The following is a 23,832-nucleotide window of genomic DNA, read 5'->3' as shown; positions in this document are numbered from 1 at the left end:
TCGAACTGTACATAGAATGCTATTTACCAAGGTATTTAATATGATCTGTTTACATCATTTAAATATGAATACATTGAATGAGAAAGTTGACCTCAATGATGACCTCAGATAAGCAGACACATTACCTTTATGTTTGTCTTCATTTCAGAGCCAGACTACCTGTAATGATGATGGGAATCTCTCGCTACGTATTCTGTTGTCTATTACCAGTAATGGGTGAGTAGATCGTTACACAGTTACATAAGAGTATGACATACTGGCATTTTTGGGGGTATGGTTATGCTCTAATACAATACACTGATACCAAAATTAAAATCTGCTGCTTTGCATTGAAGCTACCTTAGTTTGTGATGAGGTCTCCTGGGGATATTTCATTTAATTAGGGTGATATATAACATCATGAGCTGTAAACAAGGTTAAATGTTGTTCCAAAAATAATAGAAAATGGATGCTAATCAATATGTTGCACAAACATTTTGGTGGGACTCCTTATATTCACATACCTTGGTTGAAAAATCTAGGAGGAAATTACAGTTTGACACTATTATAGATATATTTATAGATGCATGTTGCTAAGTAAATGTTAAGCACACAAAAGGTTATTGCGTCTACATTGGCATGTCAAGTAGACAATACGTAATGGACTTATTGTTAGTGTACCTGTGTGGTGCTTTCTGTTTTGACATACAATGTACATGCATGTAGAAGACCTGAAGATAATGGTTGTCTGAAAACATACGGTGTGATACCGCATTCTAGAATGCAATGTCACGAATTATTACATTGTACTGCAGTTTATTTTGATTCGTTCCTGACATCAGAATCGGTATTTTAACACTCAATATGCAAATGAGGTATGAGAGCAAACAAAGTAGTTCCTTTTAGGAGTACCGTTTTTCAAAACGTAGCAGAAATAAACAATAATTAATTAATTTATTTTGACTAAAACTAGTTTGCACATCACACATGGTATATCCATTGACAACCAAACTTTTCGTCTGCTATTTCTATCCGGTTCAAATTGTTCAGTAACATTTTTGGCAGATTAGGTGTACATCGCATGGAATACTAAGATTGGCAGAACTTAATGTTTGTTGACCATCTGGAAACATTCACCCGTGAAAGTACGGCCGCAGGATACACCATATCACTCATGAAAATAACTTCCATATGCAACGAAAGCCATGGGGAGGGTGTGGGCTTCTGTCATAGTATGTAGTGGTTGCACTTCGTTTCTTCTGATAACTGACAAACTTTCGTAGAAAATGGAGACCAGTGCATTCGTCTCATACATACCTATGAATTAGGTTATTTCATGCATTCATAATATGATTTCTTGTACATTGTATGAACATTACATTTTTTAACTGAATGTATTCTGTGTTTTTTACAGTATTGTCGCAGTCATTTCGTGGTGTTCCCATAGATACTGTGGTTTTGGAAGGAAACGAGGTGTTGTTAAATTGTAGTTTCAATGATTTTGAAGCCTCCGCCAGTGTCTCATGGAGCAGAGGGCAATTATCAATGTACCTGGGTAACAAAGCAGGCCAGCTTTTCGCTGATCCTGAGTTTGATGATTGTTGCGAGATTGTCGGTAGTACGCAAAACGATGACTTTACGTTAAAGATAAGGAATGCTAACTTTGATGATATGGCGGTATGGACATGTTTCTACGCTGGAACAAGCATTCTGAATGTAGAAGCTGACATAACAGTTTTGGGTAAGTGCTATTATAATATTTGTACTTCTTATGAAAGTATAACTGATACTTAGCGATGATCACACGACAATCCGTGTGATATTTCCTATTCCCTGCCTTAACAGGTAAAAGACCATGAATACAACAACATAATATCACTGAGTTGTTCTGCAAAAAACGTTTTAATATGCAAAAAATCTTGATCGATACGTGCCGCCAGACAAATCATAAATGATTTTTGTCGGTGCTACTGTGTAATGCTTTTTGATTTAAACATGTAATTTTAAAAAAATAATTCTGTTATGTATTTTGTTAAAGATGCTAATTGTCTGCTTGTAAAACTGTGAAAACAATTGTGAATACCCCCCACAACTTTACAAATCATACAAAAATTATTGAGACTGATATTTAATAAATATTTGAGAAAAATATTTGAAAAAAAATGTTTTTGCAACTGCAGTCAAATTACACCTAATCTATTTTTCGCTTGTCCTGAAAGCTGTGTTCTGCGAAGGTGTTGAAGGCCATTCAGGGTAAGCGTCTGACAACAACGCTGTACAGTGCAACTGTATGTTGAGTGCGTGTGTGGGAGGTTTTAATACAAAGTGCCTATACAATATCATTGTGTTACCTTTGACCCTGTTTCATTTACCCAGATTAAACTGTTGGCTATTATGTCAGTTTCAGTTTACATAAATAATTAAATGTAATAGTAGGGTGTGGAAATTGAATTGACAGTTGTAAATGTATTGTATGTAATGCCAGTTTTGTCCGTAAAACAGACATTTGCTGTCAGATGCAGCATGATTGTAGTTGTCACTTGTAGCTTGTAATTCATTATCTTTTTTGATTACAAACAATAATTTTGCGTGGCGGTGGGGGGGGGGGGGGGGGGTGACATGTGAGTGGGTTTGGGACGTGCAATGTAGTCAGCTTCCTTGCTCACAATTTGTCCCCCACATTTGTTTAAATCATGCCCTTGTTATATATTGAGTGCAGCAATTGTGATTCAGATGTAGTAACGTTGTCAGTATTGTTAGCATCTCAGTGTATTGATTGCCAGGCATGCCGATAAAATACTGATGTGGGATTTTCATTACGAGCATGTTACGTTAGTGTGTTCGTGTTTCTATTCTACACTGAAATCCCTTTTTAGTGTGTTATATAAAGGAAGACCTCAAAGATCTCAAAATGTTCAGCAGCTGGCAAGTTCACTTTAACGTACTTGGATGTCATGGTATCACTTCGGACATAAATGGACAGACTGAAGGGAAGTTGAAAATGTTTCCTGCCTCATCTCTGAATCCTGATGGTTTCTCGGTAATGTTTGATTTAGTTTGACGACTAATAGAAAAGTAAAAGTTTTAGCCATTTGTGCATAATCACTAACTGATAAGTAACAAGTATTGTTTAATATATAACAAGTCATCAAAATGACATGCCTGTGTTACGATCCAGACTGTGCAAACACAAAAGATTTAAATAAACAATAAGCTTTAACGTTGTACTTCCTTGATTCAGTATAATCCTGTTGTCTGAACTTGAGAACAGTTGCGACCATAGAGGGCGATGTAATCCTAATGATATTAATTATAAAAATATAACATGCAGAGACATATCAAATACATTGACCAAAAGCCCCGAGAAGTCAGGACGTGTCGTTTATTCGTTATTTGACACTGTCATCAATGAGCACATAGCAAATCACACAACGCAAAAATATTCAATGCTATCGTCACTATAGCAAGAATCAAATGAAGTATACATCCACTGAACAATATATGAACAACGTTATACATAAAATGAAATAGTTCAGGACTAGTTCCGTTATTAACAACTCGTAATAACGTGGACACACGGTGAAACTGACTTCACCTAATTTGCTTAGTTACCTTGTCCAAGGTCACCCAGTGTCACTGACCTCTACAGGACTAAATGATCTACTGCATGAAAATACAACACAATACAACAGTATTCATGTAAATCGTATAAAAGCAAAATACTGAATAAATCTGAGTAAAATATATCACTGAAAGGATGACTATTTATCAGTATACTAGGTCGATCGAACACAAACACTCAATTATAACGGTGTGGGGGAAATGCCAGTTTTGCGGAATTCAAAAATTACCAAACAACTAAACTTCAATTCAATTCCTGATGCAATGTTATAAATCCACACTCATGCTAAACTCATCCAATGTGATAATTTAACACAAGGAAATCATACGATTCAAAATAAATAACCCACGCTCGTCGGTTGTGATTGTTTACAGTTATCGTTGAATTCAAACTACATGGAGCGGACAGCACACGATTGTAGTTATAGTTAGTTTGTACAAACCTCCAGCAAATCTTCTACGTTGGTCAGCGATGAGCCACAGTTTCAGGAATACACTCGTCACAATTTCTCTGAAACACTGGTCGGTGCTGTTGTTACGGCAATACGACGGTTAACAGTTCGTTCGTTATAGTCAGATATTAAGTTTGATTGACACCTAGCAATGATCATATTATAAGCGTTTTGCACTGTGAGTGAATTATAAATAAGATATTTTTAATTCACGTCTCATATGATACGACTTCTTGTGATGCTTTGCCCTACATCCCGACCTATCATAGTTTGTTCAACTTCTCTTTAAACTCTATCTTGAAACACCTTGTATATTCCATTAACCCCTGAGGGGAGGTAGGTTAGTTGACTTTATTTCCCATAATGCACATATATTGCACTGACAATTAATTGTTTTATGTTTAACCCATCTTAATTGGTTTGCGTAACATTGTTGCAAGGTGTGAATTTATGCAGTTTCATGATGACGCATCCTCTGATAACAACGACGGCAAATGTAAACTTGCAGGAAATAATCATCACGTTCATTTCTTAGATGTGGCTGTCCACGTTGCCATTATTGGTTGCGAGACAGCTGACCTTGACGCGCGCTCAAGTCATGTTCGTTCTGTAACTTCTTATGTTTTTTTAAATCGAGTTTGATAGTTTGTTGAACTGAATTTTTTGGAATAAACCATTTTGATCAGGGGAGATAGAGCTTATGTTGGGATGAGATATTCATATAAGCACGGCTGTCAAGGTTGAACAGTCTTGCTTTTCATAGAATCTTCATTGAATATTTAAAAAAACTGATTTTAATGTTGATGGCCTTCATATGGCAGAATAAATGTTTTCTTCTCTGAAAATGTATTTTTGAAGAATACTATACTGATCAACACTGAACTTAGTAGCAATTTCCCTTTTTAGGGGCCAATTTTATTCATTTATTTATTCAAGTGTGAGTTGCAGTTATCTATTCTCATATGTCCCAAATATGATTCTCAACCAAAGAAACCTGGTCTTACTTTCTCATATAATATATGAACCCTGTGAATGAGCCTAACATGAATAATGACTAAAATGGATTTGTCGGGCAAATTGAAACCGAGTCCAATACTTAATATATTTATTAACCTTGGCATTATAGGCCAGTTAGTAAATGCATATGTATAAAATCAAATTTGATTCGTCAAAAAAAAAAACCATGAAACAAGCTGTTTTCTGATTGGTGTTTGAATTGAGTATCCAATCAGGTACAATCTTATGAATGGTTTTGCATTGACTAGAGTTTAAGACCAAAATAAAATAGTACCTTGTATTTCAGGTATTCTGGACCGACCCATGTTTTTTATGTAATCAAAGTTGATTTAATGCGTGAATATGTTTTACGATACAAATACTTAGTTCCCGCTCGGACGAAGTCCGAAAACGGGGACTATTAATTTGGGTTCCGTCCGTGCGTCCGTCCGGAGCCGTTTATCGGACATTTCTCAAACTTGGTATATAAACAATGTATGATGACCTTACATATGCACGCCAATTTTCAACGATTTGATTAAATATGGCTGACTGGCAGCCATTTTGCCCCCTCAATTTTGCTAAATTCTGATATTTAAACGTGTCTGGAACTGTTTATTGGAGCTGAACAGAGCGATTTCAATCAAACGGTGTATGGCGATCATGCATATTGGGTTATATATGCATGTCACTTTGTTTTCGAGATTCGGTCTTAGATGGTCGACTGGCGGCCATTTTGTTTTTTTCCTTTTTTGTGTCGATTCCTCTGAAAGATATGGCCTGATTCACTTGAAAGTGTGTACACTTCAAGGTAACATAACAACATGTTTTGTCTTGAGATTTGATAAAATTTGTCAAAATGGTGGCTGTCGAAATGTTTTTTTGTCAAAAAAATGTAAAATATCATTCTGTAACATGTCCGGAACTGTTTCTTAGAGCTGAACAGCGCGATATGGCCTGATTCAGTTCAAAGTTGAATAGGCCATTTTCAATCAAACTTTGTATGATCACCTTGCATATTAGGTTACAGTGCAAGCCATATTCCTTTTGAAGATACTTAAACACAACACCCAACTCGCTGTGTTTTCTTTCATGCTATTTCCTCTGTCAAATTCAGTTCAAAGTTTCCACTTTGTCTATACTGACAGTAACATGATCTATAATCTGTGTTACTGTTAAAAAAACATTGATCTTTCATTTCTACATGTCACTTGTACTGAACATTTACATCAAATACAGCTAATACTTAACGGGGACTTTGCAATATCAATGCTTGTCTGATTTGTTATTCTCTTCTCTTGTATATTTATTTATTTTTAATGCATTTACCAGAAACGCCAAATTTGTTCTGTAATGTATTTTCTCTATCAGGCATACATGCTCCAATGTAAATACATGGGTACGGGGTCAAAACAAATCATATTTGTATGGTCTTGAAAATACATATCTATCTGGGCAGTTTACTAATATAAAAAATTAAGTAGCAGGAAATTTAAATTTTCCTTATTAATTTACATGTCAAAAGTTTGACCTACCCGTGTGGTTCATTCTTCACATTCATGTTTATTTCCTTTCTTTTCATTTTTCTTTTTCGTTTACACCTACAAAGATCCACCGGTTGAACATAATTCAATCGCAATAACTGAGTCGAAATGAGAGAAAATACCAATTACAGGGTTTTTACGATTGACGTAGAATTGCAGACATTTATTGCGAGATGTTTACGAGCTTTAACGTATCTTGAATTCAGGTCATATGCTAATGAAGCGAACAATAAAACGTCAAGTGCTGTCTGATTTCAACAAAGCAATTTTGGATAAAATCATGTTTTTAATGTTTTTACTACATTGTTACATTTAGAATTTAGTCAAATGTGATATTCTTTGTAGCAAAGTTTGTCGTTCTTAACTTCATGTATATATTTATTTTCTAGACTAACAATCGAAGCGAAAACCATAAAATAACAAAATATAGAAACTCAAATTTGTTCTTGTTATTTTAATCTCGATTAAATCTACAAAGGATGTGTAATTTTGTGGACCAATAAAATGCATTGAAAAATGATTCTGACAAGGTGTTCTGGATAACAAGGACTGAAATCGTGCTCGAATATAGAGAAAAACACGTAAATTTATGTGACCTTAAAATAGGTCAAATTTTCTTAATGGTTATGACCATGAATGCCAATGTATTTGATGTTATTGATGACCATCCATTGATATGCCCATATTACATGTATTTCGCTGTTAACGATAGGTCAACATATGGTTCGTTTTATCTCGTTTCAAATAAAGAATTATTTCTAATTACTTATTTGTTACAATTAATGCTCAATAATGTATACCGCTTCACCATGCTAGACATTTGTGACTTTTAGCTCCGCTGTTGACTTTGTCGAGCGGAGCTTATCATATGAGTAATTGTCCACCGGCGTTCGTCGTCCGTGTCGATGTTTTACTTTCTCGACTTCTTCTTAGAATCTACAAGTCTGAATGCTTTGATACTTGGTGTATATGTACCTTGGGTAGACTTCTCTAAGGTTTGTTCTCTTGGTTGGTCTCGTAATTTCTTATCTTGTTCTTCACGTTTATGGGAATAGTGCATCGTGGGTAATACTGTATTGATCGAGGTGAAACAAACATGGCTGCCGTAATGCCTGTTGTTCGACTACATCGCTCGTGTTGCTCTTCTTGTCTTAAAGCTCTCTGTTTTTTTTTATGTTTTTTTCTATTTCAATTGAACAACAGTTTGACTGTGGCCATGCATTTAGTCATTGTCTACTGTTTTTTCTCGAATTGGTTGATTGTCATAGTAACATACGCTAAGTACAACTAAACGTACAGTTGAAATGTAGTCATTTCTAAGGTTGAAAATAAACAAACATGAATATTTAACTTAGTTTAATTCCCTCAGTTAAAAATAGAGTTTTCAAAAATAAATAAATAATAACACGTACCCACATGTATACTTAAGTTTTCATTAAAACAAAGTTTTTGAAATGTTTGGACATGTAGATTTAATTTTTAATGGAGAACATTTCTACCTGTAGTTGCCTCATGCTTAGTACATCTAATATAAATCTATAATTATTTTCTGATAAAAAATTTCATAATTCACTCATTTAATGTTATTTTTTATTTCAGCCATGTATATACAGAAAAGGCTTGAATTTGCCCCGTTAAAAAATGTTGTTTCTGATACTCGCACAGACACAGGAGTTCTTCCTCAGCTTTCTTTGCTTTTCTGCCTGATCGCCAATCCATTGCTCCAAAACATACCTTTAAATAGTCGTATTGTCAGTTAACAAGGTCATTCATAGTAACACTTCTATGAGGTTGACGTACTAGAATGAATAGGTTTAATTATCAGTGTTAACTGATGACATCATTGACTGGCTCTCTAGAGGCAAAAAGACGCCAGGCAAAAAGATGTTTGCCGTCTGATTCACAGTCCGTTTTATACCCGATTTTTAGGGCATTTCGCAGCACATACAAGTTGTATTTATCGACAAAATTCATTCATAGATCTCAAATTTCAACTACAGAATGTCAAAAGCCAGACCTCTGCTCCCCTTTAATGTGCCGGCCCTGTATGACATTAGGTGCAAAACAAGATACTTTCCTTACACTTTACTCAACAAATGTGAAATTGTTTTACTCTTACAGAAGGTCCACCTACCTGTGAAGTGAGCGGTGCTGGTCCAGAAAATGAAGTGGTTGAAGGTCGTAGTGATGCAACTATGGTATGCGTCACTGATGGCACACCACCAGCAACTCTTGTGTGGATGAAAGATGGAGTTGATACACCAAGCAATGGAGACTCTCCTGTTATATATTCCCCAGTGTTCAGCAGAGATGATGCAGAGGTGCCATTCAATTGTAAAATAAGCCATGGTACATTAGCAGACGCTGTCACTTGTGAAGATGATATCACCTTTGATGTTCAGTGTAAGTACATGTATAGAAAAAAAAGTATATATACATACATAACAAATAAATATTGTAAATTCCTTGCTGGGCTTGAACATGAACAGATGTGTTAAAGGTGATCCGCTCAATCCCATTGACTGCACCACGTGCTCATGGGTAACCGCAAATTGCACATTTCCCGGAGCTCTCGCCATGATGCGAGTGGCTTGTTTCGGATTAGCAAACTAATGTCAGTGGCCATTTATAGTATCTGTTCCCCTTAATTAATTTTCTTGTTGCTTAAGTTTGTCTTGGTTTTACCTGAAATGCAGATTTTTAGTATATTGGTTTTATAAAATTATTTGAAAATGGGAACCTCCTTAACACGAGAGTTAAACCCTGTATTTGTTCATATTCAATCCATATAGCTTTGAAAAAAATAACAGATCAAATATGGCTTACTCTATATTAGTGTCTGGTATGGATATTCAGTTTGGCCGATGTACAGTGTACAATGTATTCAAATGACAAGACCCTATGGGCTGTTAGGATGGCTGTTGCGTGTTGTTACAATAGCTGAATGACAGTTAATATCAATGACAGGTTAATCGATTACCATTACGCTTTGTGGTGCTAAACTAAAATCAGAGACCTCTGAGGGGATATATTTTTTTTGTAGACCCTCCTGATCTCAAAATAGATGTGGAACCCAGATACAAAGATGGAAAGATTAAAGAAGGCGAGGACTTCTTTGCTTCTTGTAATGTAATATCGTCAAATCCACGAACTGACAACGTGGCATGGACTTCATTATTGGACAATTTTCAAGTGGATCCTAATAACCCACTGGAAATCTTAAGCATTACACGTGACAAGGCTGGAGAATACATGTGTTCAGCAGAGAATATATACTATGATGGAAGTACAGGAAATACTGAAGAGATCATCATAATAGATGTGCAATGTAAGTAGAGAGCGCTATTATTGTATGTGAGAATGGCACTAGAGAGCGCTATCATTGATATTCCTTTTACAAACTCTGGGTATGCCGAGCATACTGTAATACTTTATTTTTGCTTGTAATTTATTTTCGCTGAAAAATCCAGTGAACATATTTTTTTTCCTATATTTCACATTAATCAAAAATCAGTGAAAATAAATTTCATACAAAAAGCCTTTTCAGCTAAAATTAATTCCATCAAAAATAAAGTATTCTCCAGTATTACCTTTATTCTATTCACTTAATCTTAATAATTTAAGTCTTGTTAGCACAGAACTCATTTCCCTATTCAGCTATAACAACTTTAATGTAGAGTCAGTGTTTTTGTAAATGATGTCCAAACGTTTTACTGCAGTGCTTTAAGATTTCTTTATTGAAATGAATTGCAAATTCATACAATGTCTTGTTTATATCTGTATGTGCAGATATAAACATGTCCCATGCAATTTATTATTAAAATAATCTTTGTTATAATCACTAGACATTCCAGTTGTTGTGTTGGATGAGAGCAAGACTGTGAAAGTGGGAGACGCAGTGAGTATGATCTGCAGTACATTCATCACGGAAGCCAATCCCGCTGCCAGTGAGTTCCAGTGGATCCGTAATAGTGCTGTGGAGCAGACCACCGAAGAATTAACCTTAGATAGCGTAGCACGAAGCGATGCTGGGTTGTACAGTTGCTGGGCCTTCAATTATTTCTATGATGGCAGTCTAGGGAAGGGAGCGAGTACTACTGAGCTTGTTGTCCAATGTAAGTGTAACACTAATTGTGGATTGAGGTCATTGGTCAAAAATGTTAATTGTAGTAAAGCGCAAATGTAACATGCTGATTGCCATGAAACTGAACAGATGTGAATAGTATGTTTTCAATAGTATGTTTTCTTTCATATTGCATTTTACAGATTCCTCGTTTCAAATTTTTATATTATTTGTCATATCTTCATCTTCTATGCAAGAGTACGTCACTAATTTCGTGAATTCCATGCAATGGCTTTGATTGGCCTTGTATATATATTATAAGCACTGTTGCTGAGTTAGATTCCATTCCATTTTTAATTTTCATTGAGGCCAAATAAAACAAATATTGCATTTGTGACAACTCTATCTTTCCCAGATTTTCAGGCTGATCCTGTATCTTTTTACGGCTAAGACAACTTTTAACTCTATTTGAAATTTCTCATTAGTCTCCGTTCAGGCGTAGCCTGAAAGGCGACTACTAATTCCTATTTCTGGTTCCTTCCGTCCACCCCCTTTATGTCTCCAACATTTTCTCAGAAATTCTGCAGCAGATTTTATGAAATTTGGCAGGTTGATGAGCAAGTCTCTGTTGAATATGCACGTAGTTTTTATTTCCAGATCAGAAAATCCTATGTGGGTCAAGATTTTCATCAACAATTACTTCTTCCTACTGCACTGACAGAACAACTGAGCATGCTCAGAATACATTGATTCGGTTAGATTCAGATTTATGAATTATTGATTTCAGATTCACAAGCTTTACCAAATGTATTCGATCGGTAATGTATACTTTTCAGAACTCAGAACCTCAAAACCTCAGAACTATGCAACTTTGCAGAATCTCGGAACCAACTTCTAGAACCCAATTTCAAAATAGCTTACTTATCATTGTAAGTCATATTTTAGGTTATTATTAATATGACCACACCCTACCCAAAAATATGCAAATTAGCTAACTTGATTTAAGCAACCATTGAGCCACTTTCGTTCATATTTGGTAGGATTACACCTTGATACGAGTAGATGTGCTTCTGACAGCAATGACCAAGCTTTTCCAAAAATATGCAAATTAGATCAATGCAGTTATTTGATGCTATCTCTACCAGCACCGTGTCGATTTTATTTGCATTTGGTATGATTACACCTTGGCAAGAGTAGATGTGCTTTTGGCAATAATGACCACACCCTCCCAAGAATATGCAAATTAAAACAATGCAGTTATTTGATCTTTGATTCGACCCAGGTCCTAGTTATATACTAAGACCTTAATTAACAAAGAATTCATGTACATCAAGGTTCATTCAGATTTATGAATGTATGACAAGTAGTTTTGTTTTACTTGTGTACTCTGAGATTCTGAACATGGGTCAGTGGAAGTTTTTGGTGGTCAGTACAGATTAGATTATGGGAAATCACTTTATGGTGACTGTGCCCACATAGATTACATATTCATTCACATGTTTGCAGATATTGTTTGTACTACTTTATAATCAAAGAACGGAGACTGTGATATTCATGTCTTGTTTTTTTAACTAAAATGTTAACCATTATGCAAAATGTGACGTATTATCAAAAATATCCTCGTATAGTATGGGCCAAGCAGCTTCAAAAAATAATAAATTATTCATTTTCATAAAATAGTTGTAATAAATCAATATTTTTTTCTATATTTTTTTTTGAAACCTGATAAGACAACAACATAGACCAACATTGGTTTAGAATGATAAAAAATGATCAGAAGTTTGTACCAATTTAAAATTTCAGCTGAGAAATGCATGGTATCGAATAATTTACAATTTCATTTTTCCAGATGCCCCTGTTGTGACTGTGCCATCAGTGGTAGCTCGTAGAGTAGGAGAGACACTGACAATTGAGTGTGAGGTTGATTCTCTGCCTGCACCAGAGTCAGTTCAGTGGGTTGCACCAGGTGCGGATCAGCCACTCAGTCAGACATCTACTGTGGAATTAGTCGACATTGGTAAAGGTGAAGGCGGAATCTACACATGTAATTCACAGAATACTTTCTATGACGGTGTACAAGGCACTGGTAGCGCCACAACGATAGTACAAATTGAATGTAAGTATTGCTCATTTCACTAGCGTTTGGAAGCCCTTGTTGCCTTTAATATAAGATCGCAGGGCCCATAGCATTGGGAAAATAATTTGAAAGTCTTTGGATTTTTTTGAGGTCTGGAAAGTCTTTGAGTTGTCTTCAAATTGCAGGAACAAATCTTTGAAAAGTCTTTAAATTTCTTCATAGTTATTAATTCATTTCAGAAAGGGCTGTTGGTCACAGGTTGAACCCTGAAAGTAAGTCTTCATGGCTATGAACTTGTAAATAAATTATTTTTGTACACGTATGAACTGCTATTTTGAATTTTGATGAGCTTTGGTGATGATGTTAACTGAATTAAGGGTCAAAATGTCAAGGGATGCAAGAAAGTTTAGGAAAAGGTCTGGAAAAGTTTTGGAAATCAGTTGGCTCTCGGATCACCTGTGTGGTTAAGATTTATGGCATGAACATTTTGTATCACGTGTCTAACTTGAACAGTTATTGCCTTGAATATGCAAGAAATGGATCTCTTTGAATATACTTTGATTCATTGACGAGTTACAATTGCACGATGAATGTGCATTTTGACATTGAACTATGAAAAGAAAAAAAAAAGAATTCAAGTTAAAAATGTAATATTTTGATTTCAGCGAAATGTTTTTTTACATTGCAGAGATTCGCAGTCAGCGAAAATCCATTATTCAAGATTCCTAGTGTATTCTATATTGGTCGAAATTTTGATGCAATTGTTTTCTCAGATGGTCCTGAGGTGAGTCTGGAAAGTCCATTATTGCCAGTAACTGAGGGAACCAAGGTGACTATTAACTGTACTGTTGATAGCCAGCCACCACCTTTTAAATACGAGTGGACACAGATCATGAAAGATGGAACTGTCAATGAACTTGGCGAGAATATGGAATATCTAAGCTTTGCATCGGTCGATAGATCTAAAGGCGGTAACTACACTTGTAAAGCAACAACAAAGTTCTACGATAACATGGATGAAGAAGCTTCAGCCTCGGCAAAACTTGTTATCCACTGTAAGTAAGAATGCATTACATAATCACTGAGTTATCAAATAAGAACAGTCGTGGTTCCGAATCTTCGATAATTTGATTGCTTTTGTAACAATTTTTTCACTGCTACAAAATTGTAATTTTCAGACTCGTGAAAATGTGTACACTCTAAAATAGAACACTGTCTACTTTTGACTCGCTCATTTTCACTTTTTGCATAATATGTGTGCTCATCTTAATCTTGAACTTGTTCAGGGAGTGTGCAAACCAATATACAGATTTCATTAGTTTAAATTGCTGCAAACCAAAATAGTCGCATCTGTCATCAAATCTCACATTTCACTGTTACAATGGCATAAATGTATATCTAATAACATAAGCAGTCAACAATCAATTTACTGAATTTTCTTCTAACCTTGATCACTTCCCATCCTCCTACGTTCCGCACTTTGTTGTAAATAAGCTTTACATAGACGAAGTCCGAAAACTGGGAATATTAATTTGGGTTCCGTCCGTTCCTGTGTTCAATCCGTACGTCCGTGTGAACGTCTGGAGCAATTTATCAGGCACCCCTTGACCGATCTCGTTCAAACTTGGTATACAGACAAGGTATGATGATCTCCATATGCGCGCTGATTTTCGTTACGATTTGATTAAATATGGCTGACTGGCAGCCATTTTCCCCTCACTTTTGCTAAATTCTGATATTTAAACGTCTCTGGAACGGTTTCTTTGAGCTGAACAGGGCGATTTCAATCACACTTTGTACATAACCTTTTTTTCCGAGATTCGGTCCAGATGGCCAATTGGCGGCCATTTTTTCCGTTTTCATGCTGATTCCTCCATAAGATATGGCCTTATTCAGTTCAAAGTTTGTACATAGGTACTATACTTCAAGATAACACAACACTGTGTTTTGTTTTGAGATTTGATCATTTTTTTCGAAATGGCGGCCATTTTGTTTAATATCTTAAAATCAGTCTGTAACGTGTCTGGAACTGTTTCTTAGGGATGAATAGGGTGATTCCAATCAAACTATGTATGATGATCATGTATATTGGGTTACACGTGCACGTCATATTTTTTTCAAAATTTGGGACAAAATGGCTGACTGGCGGCCATGTTTTTTTTTCTTTTCCGTTTTTGTGTCGATTCCTCTAAAAGATATGGTCTGATTCACTTGAAAGTTTGTACGTATGTCGTATATCGCAAGGTAACAAAACAACATGTTTTGCCTTGAGATTTTATCAAATTTGTCAAAAAAAACACATAAAATATCATTCTGTAACATGTCCGAACTCTATTATCTGTGTTAGTGTTGATCTTTCATTCCTACATGTCACTTGTACTGAACATTTACATCGACAACAGCTAATACTTAACTATGCATTATCAATGCTTGTTGTATCTATTGTAAAGTTTGTGTTTGACTAATAAAAATAAAGTTAATTATTTTTTGCTACCTCTCACCAACGGTACATTTTTATTTTTAGATTCTCCTGATATAGTTGATGCTGTTGACAAAGTTGCAGTTGATAAAGATGAAATGGCAGTTCTCGTATGCAAATCCGATGCTTTCCCTGATCCCCAGTTCAAATGGTTGAACTCAGCTGGTGGTGAGCTAACCAATGACGTTGAAGGATTACAGATAGCTGAGAAATACGAAGATAACCTTTTTATTAGTACCTTAACAATTGAGAAAGTGAATTCTGCAAAAGACTACGGCAGATATGATTGTATGGCCTATAACGAAATTGGAACAAAGTCGCTGCAGATTGAACTTGTTCCAATAAGTAAGTAGTGAAGAATATTACTTTGGGGGCCTGTTGTTTCATGGTATCCATTTAGTCTGATTTAATAAAGATATTATAGATAAATTTGTAGAATGTTGCACCACAATTTCAGCATCCAGCAGTGCACATGGTCAACAAAATAGAAAATTATCTTTTTGTCCAAAAATAACAAAATAATAGTACATTTATAAGAATGTGTCAAATCGTGCTCTACATTTTTCCAGAAAACAAAACCTAAGTAAAATAATTTATTCTGAAATGGCTCAAAATGTAATACATTGAATGTCACTCCTCTGATTTGTTGGCTTTACTGTTGACTTTGTAAAGCAGAGCTTATCATATGAGTGATTGTCCATCGTCCGTGTCAACTTCTTGTTAAAAACCGCAAGTCGAATTGCTTTTATATATTATACATGTAGGTACTACCGTTAGGCAACTCACAGATTCATTCATTTCACGATGATTTTTTCGATTATTCAATTTCGGAGAATATTTTTGGTAAAAAGTGATATTTCGAATTATTGTTCAAAACAGCAGTCTGATTGCTTTGATACCATACATATATATATAGGCACCCTGGGTAGACTTCGCTCAGATTTGTTGATTTTCTAATGATATATTCAGTTCTTTAATTGAAATGTGCATTGCTAACTGCGGAGGCTGCTTGTTTTTGTATGTGGAAACTTCCAGTACTCGTGTTGACACATAGAGAAGTTTTGCTACTGAAGTATATTCATGTTTAGGACTACATGACAGGGCTGTGTGGACATCTCTATATCAAATGGCAATTTAATGTATTATCCTGGCATCAACCAGGTTTGATCCAACACAAGAACCTGTAGACATTAATCATGGTTTCCCCCAAAGTCGCAAAACTTAGTGAATTTCCGCCAGTGGAACTGTCTGCGGCACACTCGCCCATGGTTGTGGGTTGTTGGTGTTGAGTTTATGACAAGATTTGAACTTGGTTCTAATGATCGTGAGTCTTATGCTATAACCACTATGTTATGCCAAAATGTTTTACAATCTAAATTCCCACTTTGTAGCCATACCTGAGAAACCCACAATAACTGAGACAAGCGTCACTGACACAACCATAACAATCACCTGGACTGCCGGATTTAATGGAGGGCGCCCTCAAACATTCACGGTGAAATACCAGAACTTGGAAACGCTGGATGAAGCTAAATCAACTGAGATGAAAGGTGATGGTTCAGAATCATATACATATACAATAGAGGGTTTGAAAGCAGATACTGAGTATACAGTATGGGTGCTAGCAACTAACACCAAGGGTGAACAAGAAGTGAAGTCAAGTGTTTTGAAAACTGGCAGTAAGTAATATTCAGTACTAATCTTGGATTACTTTCCTTTCACAAATATGGTTCATAATTTGAGACAAGGGATGTATTGGGGATGGTGTAGCAATTCAGTAACTCCTTTTATTGCCTTGCTCGAATCATAAATGAGCAAGGGTATAGAAGGGGAACGTTTCTCTTAGTGGCATCTGTTGTCGGACTTATTAACTATGGTTTGCTAGTACAATAAGTCAAACAATATGTATTCAACTGCTTTCTACTATGTGCTCACAATATAGTGACATTAGAGGCAATATGTACAACTACAAATACTGTGGGATCTAGTACACCATATACCCAAATAGTCTACAAACTATGTAAGTATACAATGTGCTAATAATAGATAATTACAATTCTAGACCAGGGAGACATTGAGAACTGACTGGGGTTTATTGTATCCCTCCCAAATATGCTAATCAATAGATAATATAATTTTTAATATTTTTGAGATTGTGCTGGCACCAAAACCCTGCGAAATACTTTTTGTATTTTTTTTCATTCACTAAAAATATCAAATAGAACTACTTGAACCAGATCAATATTATTGTCACGTCAAATGCAAATGATTCTAATGTGATATGTACAATTTTTTTCCTAATCAGTTTCATTTGTTTCGACAACGTTCCTAAAAATATTCACACCTCTTTATTATTCAGCAGTGATAGGATGTCAGACGCACAGTGAAACTGCTTTTGTTCTTGTGGCAACCTTTGTCAATACTCCATATGAACACGCCTGTGTGCTGCAAGTGTTCGACATTGAGCTGTGGAACTGTTAAATTCTTTTTCAATGCTCAGTTTATCTTTTGAAAACAACTAATTTCTTGTCGGAAATCAAAGATAAAATATCACACTGAGTTATCGGTAAAACCCTTCCGTTTTGCGTTCACCATCAAGTCGCTGAACTCTCATTTGCATATTTAAATGAACTAAGGTAATTTAAACACGTGGGCAGCATGCAGCATTTTGATTGGTTAATTAGCGATTTGACCTATCCAATCAAGAAACGTCTCGTGTGCATTCATACAACATGGCGGATATCGTATCGCATCAATCGTTTACATGTGACCGAAATCATTCACTTACGGTGAAACTAAGTAGAATTTTACTTGCATTTGATAACAATAGAACGAATTTATTTTTCGTGCGTTATTGTGATCACTACTGAGTAATAATCAAGAATTTCAACACTTCAAAATCAAGTTAGTTCACTTGTGAGCCGAAGCATGGCTGGATTGCGTTACCGTACCCACTGTACCATACTTTTCTAGTAACCGTATCAATAAGCAATGCATTCGTGTTTATTTTCATTTGAAACTTCTGTCAGAATATACTTTCCGTTACGAAGAAAAAATAAATAAATGCATATTGCATTAAATATACTGACTTTTGTTTTTAGTTGTCAATGCATGCCACACTTATGAGGTCTATAGTCATTTACATAAAATTTTATAGCGTCTGTCAATTTGAGTGGACATTTTGTAGCCCACATGTCATGTGCAAGTTCTTTCATTTTCAATCCAAATATACCTTTTATTTTTATTAGTTTATCGTGATATAATGTACAAATAAATTTGTTTGATAATAAACCATTTGTCTTTCTGTCTCTTTTTTTCTAGCATTAAAGCACAATGTGAGCTTTTAAGTTTAAGGTGGGTGTGTGGGTCTATTCCACAGAAATCTACAGAACTGTTGATATTTCGATGTAATTTGGTACACACATGCTTTGGGGCATACTACAGACCCGATTACATTTTGAGCTAAATCTGTTGAAGTTAAATACGTAAATTACCTCATGAACAACGCAACAGATTTTGACCAAATGTGATAAGGATGTACATTAATGTAATCTCTATGTCATGTTACTATTGTGGATAATTTGCATATGTAAATTAGCATATTGTTTTTGACTCCCCCGTGCAAAGCACACAATGGGAGTCTTTGCAGTAGTAACCCTGTCTGTATGTGTGTGTGTGTCTGTCCGTTCTACCGATATCTCAAGAACCGTGTGTTGGTTTTTAATGAAATTTAGTGCATATGTGCTTTAGGCTAATGTGCAGATATGATTAGGTTTTAGTTGAAATCCATGCATATTAATTACCTGATTATCATGACAATTAGCTAATTTTTAGCTGTTCCGTGACTCTTCAACTGATATCTAAAGAGCCATTCATAAGATTTTGATGAAACTTGGTGCATAGATGCTCTGGACTAATGCACAGATATGTTTAGTTTTGACATTCCAAGCATATAATTAACCCAAATTGCATATTGATTAGTCAATTTTCAGCTTTTCCACTGATATCTCTGGTACTAATCATAACATTTCAATGAAACTTGCATAGCTACATAATATGATGCACAGATAAGTGAAATATTAATTACCTAATTTGCATAATTCGGCAATTCTAGGTATTGATGTTTCAAGTACTATTACTATTACTATCAGTGAATCTTGGTACATAGATCTTCTAAGATCATCTAATACAAAGACCTGATTAGTTTTGGGTTAAAATCAGTGTATATTAATTACCTAATTTGCATAATTAGCCATTTCAGCTTTTATTACTTGTACTAATTATTCCATTTCAATTGATACATTGATGCTCTAGAACAATGCACAGACCTGCTCAGTTTTGAATTAAAATCAGATCATATTAATTAATTAATTTGTATAATAAATCATATTTTCGGTTCCAATCACATTTCAATGAAACTTCGTACGTAGATGGTCTGGGACAATAATTTTGATACATATTTACTCTAACACAATGTGATGATCAAATTAGTTATAGGTTTTTATTCGTTATTAATAATTACCTAACTTAATAATTTACTTTTCAGCTTTCCACTAATTTAATAACGATTAATTATCACAATTTGTATAATAATTCATTTGGTTCATTGAGGTAATGCACAGACATTATTACTTTAATATTGATTGTCTATTATTAGCCCATTTCTGATATCTAAAAAAATCTGATTTAAATTGAATTCATTGCAGAGGTGCTCTGAAACTAATTAGATTAAAAACCATGGATGAGAAATCAAATATATTTTCTGTATGTATTACACAGTTTGATAATGTGAGTCATTTTTTTTATGTTAGGCATCACAAATAACAGACAAAAATTAGTTCCCAAGCTTCTCGTTCAAAAAGGAAATCCTAAATTTTGAAATGATTTTTATTATGTCTCAAATACTCTCAGCACACGGGAGTTCTTTCTAAGCTTTCTTTGATTACTAATTCGGGATTACCTCATGAACAACTCTACAGCTTGGGATCAAATTTAGTAGTCGTGTGCATTGATGTAATGTGTATGCCATGTTAGTATTGAGAATAATTTGCATATTAGTTAATTTGTATAATGTGGCTATTATAGTGTAATTTCATGAACATGTTACTAAATGATGCCCATATTTGTATTCTGTAACGTATTCTGGATAAATGACAGACCTGTTTATTTCCAACATTTAATTCTTAACCCTTCTAAGCTATCTTTGATTTTATAATTGTGTAGCAGTAAATCCTGAGAATGTTGATAAATCAATATTATTCTAAAAACCAGCAACACATTATACCGTATTTATCCTGGTAAAAACAAGGGGTGCCTGAACGTTCAAATTGTCACTAAAATGTGGGATGGGCCTTTCTTGACCTTGTACACAGAAGAGCATGTGCAAATGCAAAATTGTCAAAATAGACTCGTGGGCCTTTACTAGGATAGTAAATGTAAAATAAAGTCATTGACAGTCCCATATAAGTTGTTTATTTATGTAGCACTATGCATATTCCATTTATATATACAACACAAATGTAGATACATGTAATTCAAGAATTTTTAATATGGCCTTTATTTTTTTATGGATGTACTAAGTGGTTCACAAATCAAAATAACATAACAAAATAACTACTTGAATCTGAGTGATGATACATGCCAAGTTAGAACTAAAATTGTATTTCACATCATTTTAGTGTATTCATGGATGTAAAGTAGTATTTACCTCAATGGTGTCTTTCAATGATATAATGTATTTGATTTATTTTATTGCATATTATTCCAGAAACTGACAAAAATTCGTGTATCATATGTGTCAGCGTGGCGGCATTACTTACAGTTCTTCTGTGTTGCTCAGTGACTGGCAATATCGTCGCATTTGTTTTACATAAGCGTCTTAAACAAAGTTTTTCAAAACAGGTATGCTCTATGTTAAATAATGACGAGGAAATTGCCATGTTTTCTATGTTTTTCTGTGTGGTGCATAGCGTGGATATTGATAATTTATTTGAATACATTAACTCATCCACATTACAATTAGATCACAGTATTAGTAAATAGTAAAAAAAAAAATACTGTCAAATAAACTAGTTTTGAAAGTGTTATTATCAGCAACATCATTTACGTATAAACGGTAGAAACGTGTATCCGTGTATTTATTTAAAGTGTTGTATTGTTTAAGCGTTCTATGTAGGTATTTATATTTTGTTTCAAAGTCTATGTCGGACTCGCGTGGTTATTATACAACACTTTCTACAATGACTAAAGATGCAGAACATGTATATGAAAAACCTAAAATAGAGGCAGCCGAGGTAAGAGACCATATTAACACTTAACAATCGCATACAGTCACAAAGTGAAAACATTATTGATAAATTGAATGCAAATTAATTTATAGAAACCTACAAATTCTTTTGAATTGACAATTAGCCTGAATGAATCATTATGGTAATAAGATATTGTTGATTTACATTATATTTTATTGTAGAACATTGAAGACATTAATTATGCTTATGAGGTGATAAACACAACAAAGGTAAATACAGAGCAATCTGATTACTTTCTTTACAAATTACATCGATTTATATGACATTTGTTTTCTATTTTATTTAATAAAGTATATTCTGTGGAAGTTCATGTTCTAGTATGTATATGCAATGAAACAATATACAGGATTGTGCCGTAAATTCGCCCTGGGCCGTTAAACGGCAGTTTGGGCTTTAAAAAATGGGACCAAGAAAGTCAGTTTTTTGAAATTGTTTTTTTCTAATAATTTGGCGTCATTTATTGGACATTTCAAGCTTTCCTGACGCCTAAGATTTATTCAAGATTATGTTTATTGCGACTAGCGTGAATGGGTAAGCTTCGTTTCGACAACGAGCTGTTATCATTGTAAACAATGTTAAAATATTCTTCAATGCTCAGTTTATCTTTTAAAAACAACTATTTAGTCCCCTTTGAGGCGACTATCTCGCATATTTTCTCAGGGACTGAGCAGCAGATGTTAATGAAACTTGGTAGGTTGAGAACAAGTATATGTTACATATGCACGTAATTTTTTTCAGATCTGATTGACCAGCTTTGTTATTAGTCCAAGAAAATTGTTCAGCTTGGAATGTGTTTGAACCCCTCATTTAATATGCACGAATGTAGGAATATACCAAGAAAATTGTTTTTTTTTCTGGAGTAAATTGTAGTGCATTTTACATATAAATGGTCAAAACAGTGCATGGAGATTTTATGAAAATGTGGTGATGTAAACAGAATGATGTCGTTTGGTCACAGTTGCGCAAAAAAGGACTATTTTGCGCGTAGCTATAAAATGTGTCACCGAAGTACACATGTGCTTGATTCCAAGCGTTTGTGATGTGAAGAAACGCCATCGAATAATAAGTATTGTGTAATTTGTAGTAAGAATGTATTCAAATAGATTTATGTTTATGAATCATGTTTCTTTTCAAAGTGCATTTTATACAATAAACATTGTTTATGAAAATGTTTTTTTTATAATTGAATGATGAGTCATTTTGTTGTACCATCATTTGAATTATGTTTTACGAATTTCTGATAGTTTTGGCTTTGTGTTCAATGAACTGTTCTTTCAAGTGTCCATGTCCACTGTACGCCACTTTTCCCGTTTGCAAGCGTTTTGTGTTAATTTCGCGGAGGGGGAGGGCTGTTTTCAGTTGCAAATGCTGAAATCAAGGTCGCATATTTTCTTAGCGAACGTATTACAAAAGTTGTGAAATCATTGTACTGTTTTGGCATTATACGACTAGCAGTTTCCTTTTGATGATTTTTTTGTGCATGGCCGTGGTGTTTGTAAACTTATCGAACTGTAGTACATGTAAATCTGCTCCGGGAAATCTGCATGCAAAGTTTTAAATTGCCATTTTCACGCTGCGTCATAACATGGAATCGTCATCTATGTATGCACAATTGTTAATCTTATGTTCCCCAACGCATTTAAAACGCATTGACTTTGTGTAACTGACCGTGGTGTTTGTAAACTTTAGTCGAACTGTAGTAGTGTGGAAATCTGCATCGTCTCTTGTGTACCAACTCATTTAAATACGTTTGTGCCTCAACGAGAGCTGAAAAGCGATTTCCATTTACTTCGACGGTTATAAATCAAGTGTATCAGCTTTCTTCGAACTTCCCATTGCCATCTGGAGTATGTCTACTACACTCGGTGGTGTAGTGCGTATCGGTCTTCTTATATATATATATATATATATATATATATATATATATATATATATATATATATATATATATATATATATATATATATATATATATATAATTATATGAAACGCACTCGAACCCGGAAATCGACGACAAATCGGTTTGGTCTCGTCACGTAATTTATTCCTTTGTTCTTGACCGCAGTACGCTTGGCTATGAACTTCCACTTACCCATGCTTATAGGAATAGTGCATTGGCGATTTGGCTGTGGCCATGCATTTAGTCATTGTCTACTGTTCTTCTCGAATTTGTTGATTGTCATAGTAACATACGCTAAGTACAATTAAATGTCCCAAGTTGAACAGTAGTCATTTCTAACATTCAAAATAAACAAACATGAATATTTAATTTAGTTTAATTCCTTCAGTTAAAATTTATTTTTTAATAGAAAA

General features: G+C 34.6%; 1 protein-coding gene across 1 annotated transcript; it reads left to right on the top strand.

The window, feature by feature from the left end:
• The first annotated feature begins 212 nt into the window (after positions 1-212).
• Positions 213-22,702, top strand: LOC146745980 (nephrin-like). The gene is made up of 13 exons (XM_085498863.1): positions 213-216; positions 1,394-1,720; positions 8,714-8,995; positions 9,636-9,920; positions 10,438-10,707; positions 12,505-12,771; positions 13,506-13,787; positions 15,257-15,556; positions 16,603-16,890; positions 20,979-21,112; positions 21,409-21,504; positions 21,681-21,728; positions 22,258-22,702. Exons 1-13 carry the CDS (start codon positions 213-215, stop codon positions 22,261-22,263), a joined length of 2,589 nt encoding a protein of 862 aa, XP_085354989.1. The 3' UTR covers positions 22,264-22,702.
• Positions 22,703-23,832: the final 1,130 nt, after the last annotated feature.

The sequence above is a fragment of the Saccoglossus kowalevskii genome, chromosome 5 (genome assembly GCF_978046115.1).
Source record: "Saccoglossus kowalevskii chromosome 5, keSacKowa6.1, whole genome shotgun sequence".
Classification (NCBI taxonomy): Eukaryota; Metazoa; Hemichordata; class Enteropneusta; family Harrimaniidae; genus Saccoglossus; species Saccoglossus kowalevskii.
Note: the sequence above shows the minus strand (reverse complement) of the source record. Positions and strands in the feature narration are given on the sequence as shown.

Coding starts and splice junctions, on each gene's coding strand:
- LOC146745980 (XM_085498863.1), top strand. Junction 8,996..9,635: donor TATCACCTTTGATGTTCAGT/GTAAGTACATGT, acceptor TTTTTTTTGTAG/ACCCTCCTGATCTCAAAATA. Junction 9,921..10,437: donor CATCATAATAGATGTGCAAT/GTAAGTAGAGAG, acceptor TATAATCACTAG/ACATTCCAGTTGTTGTGTTG.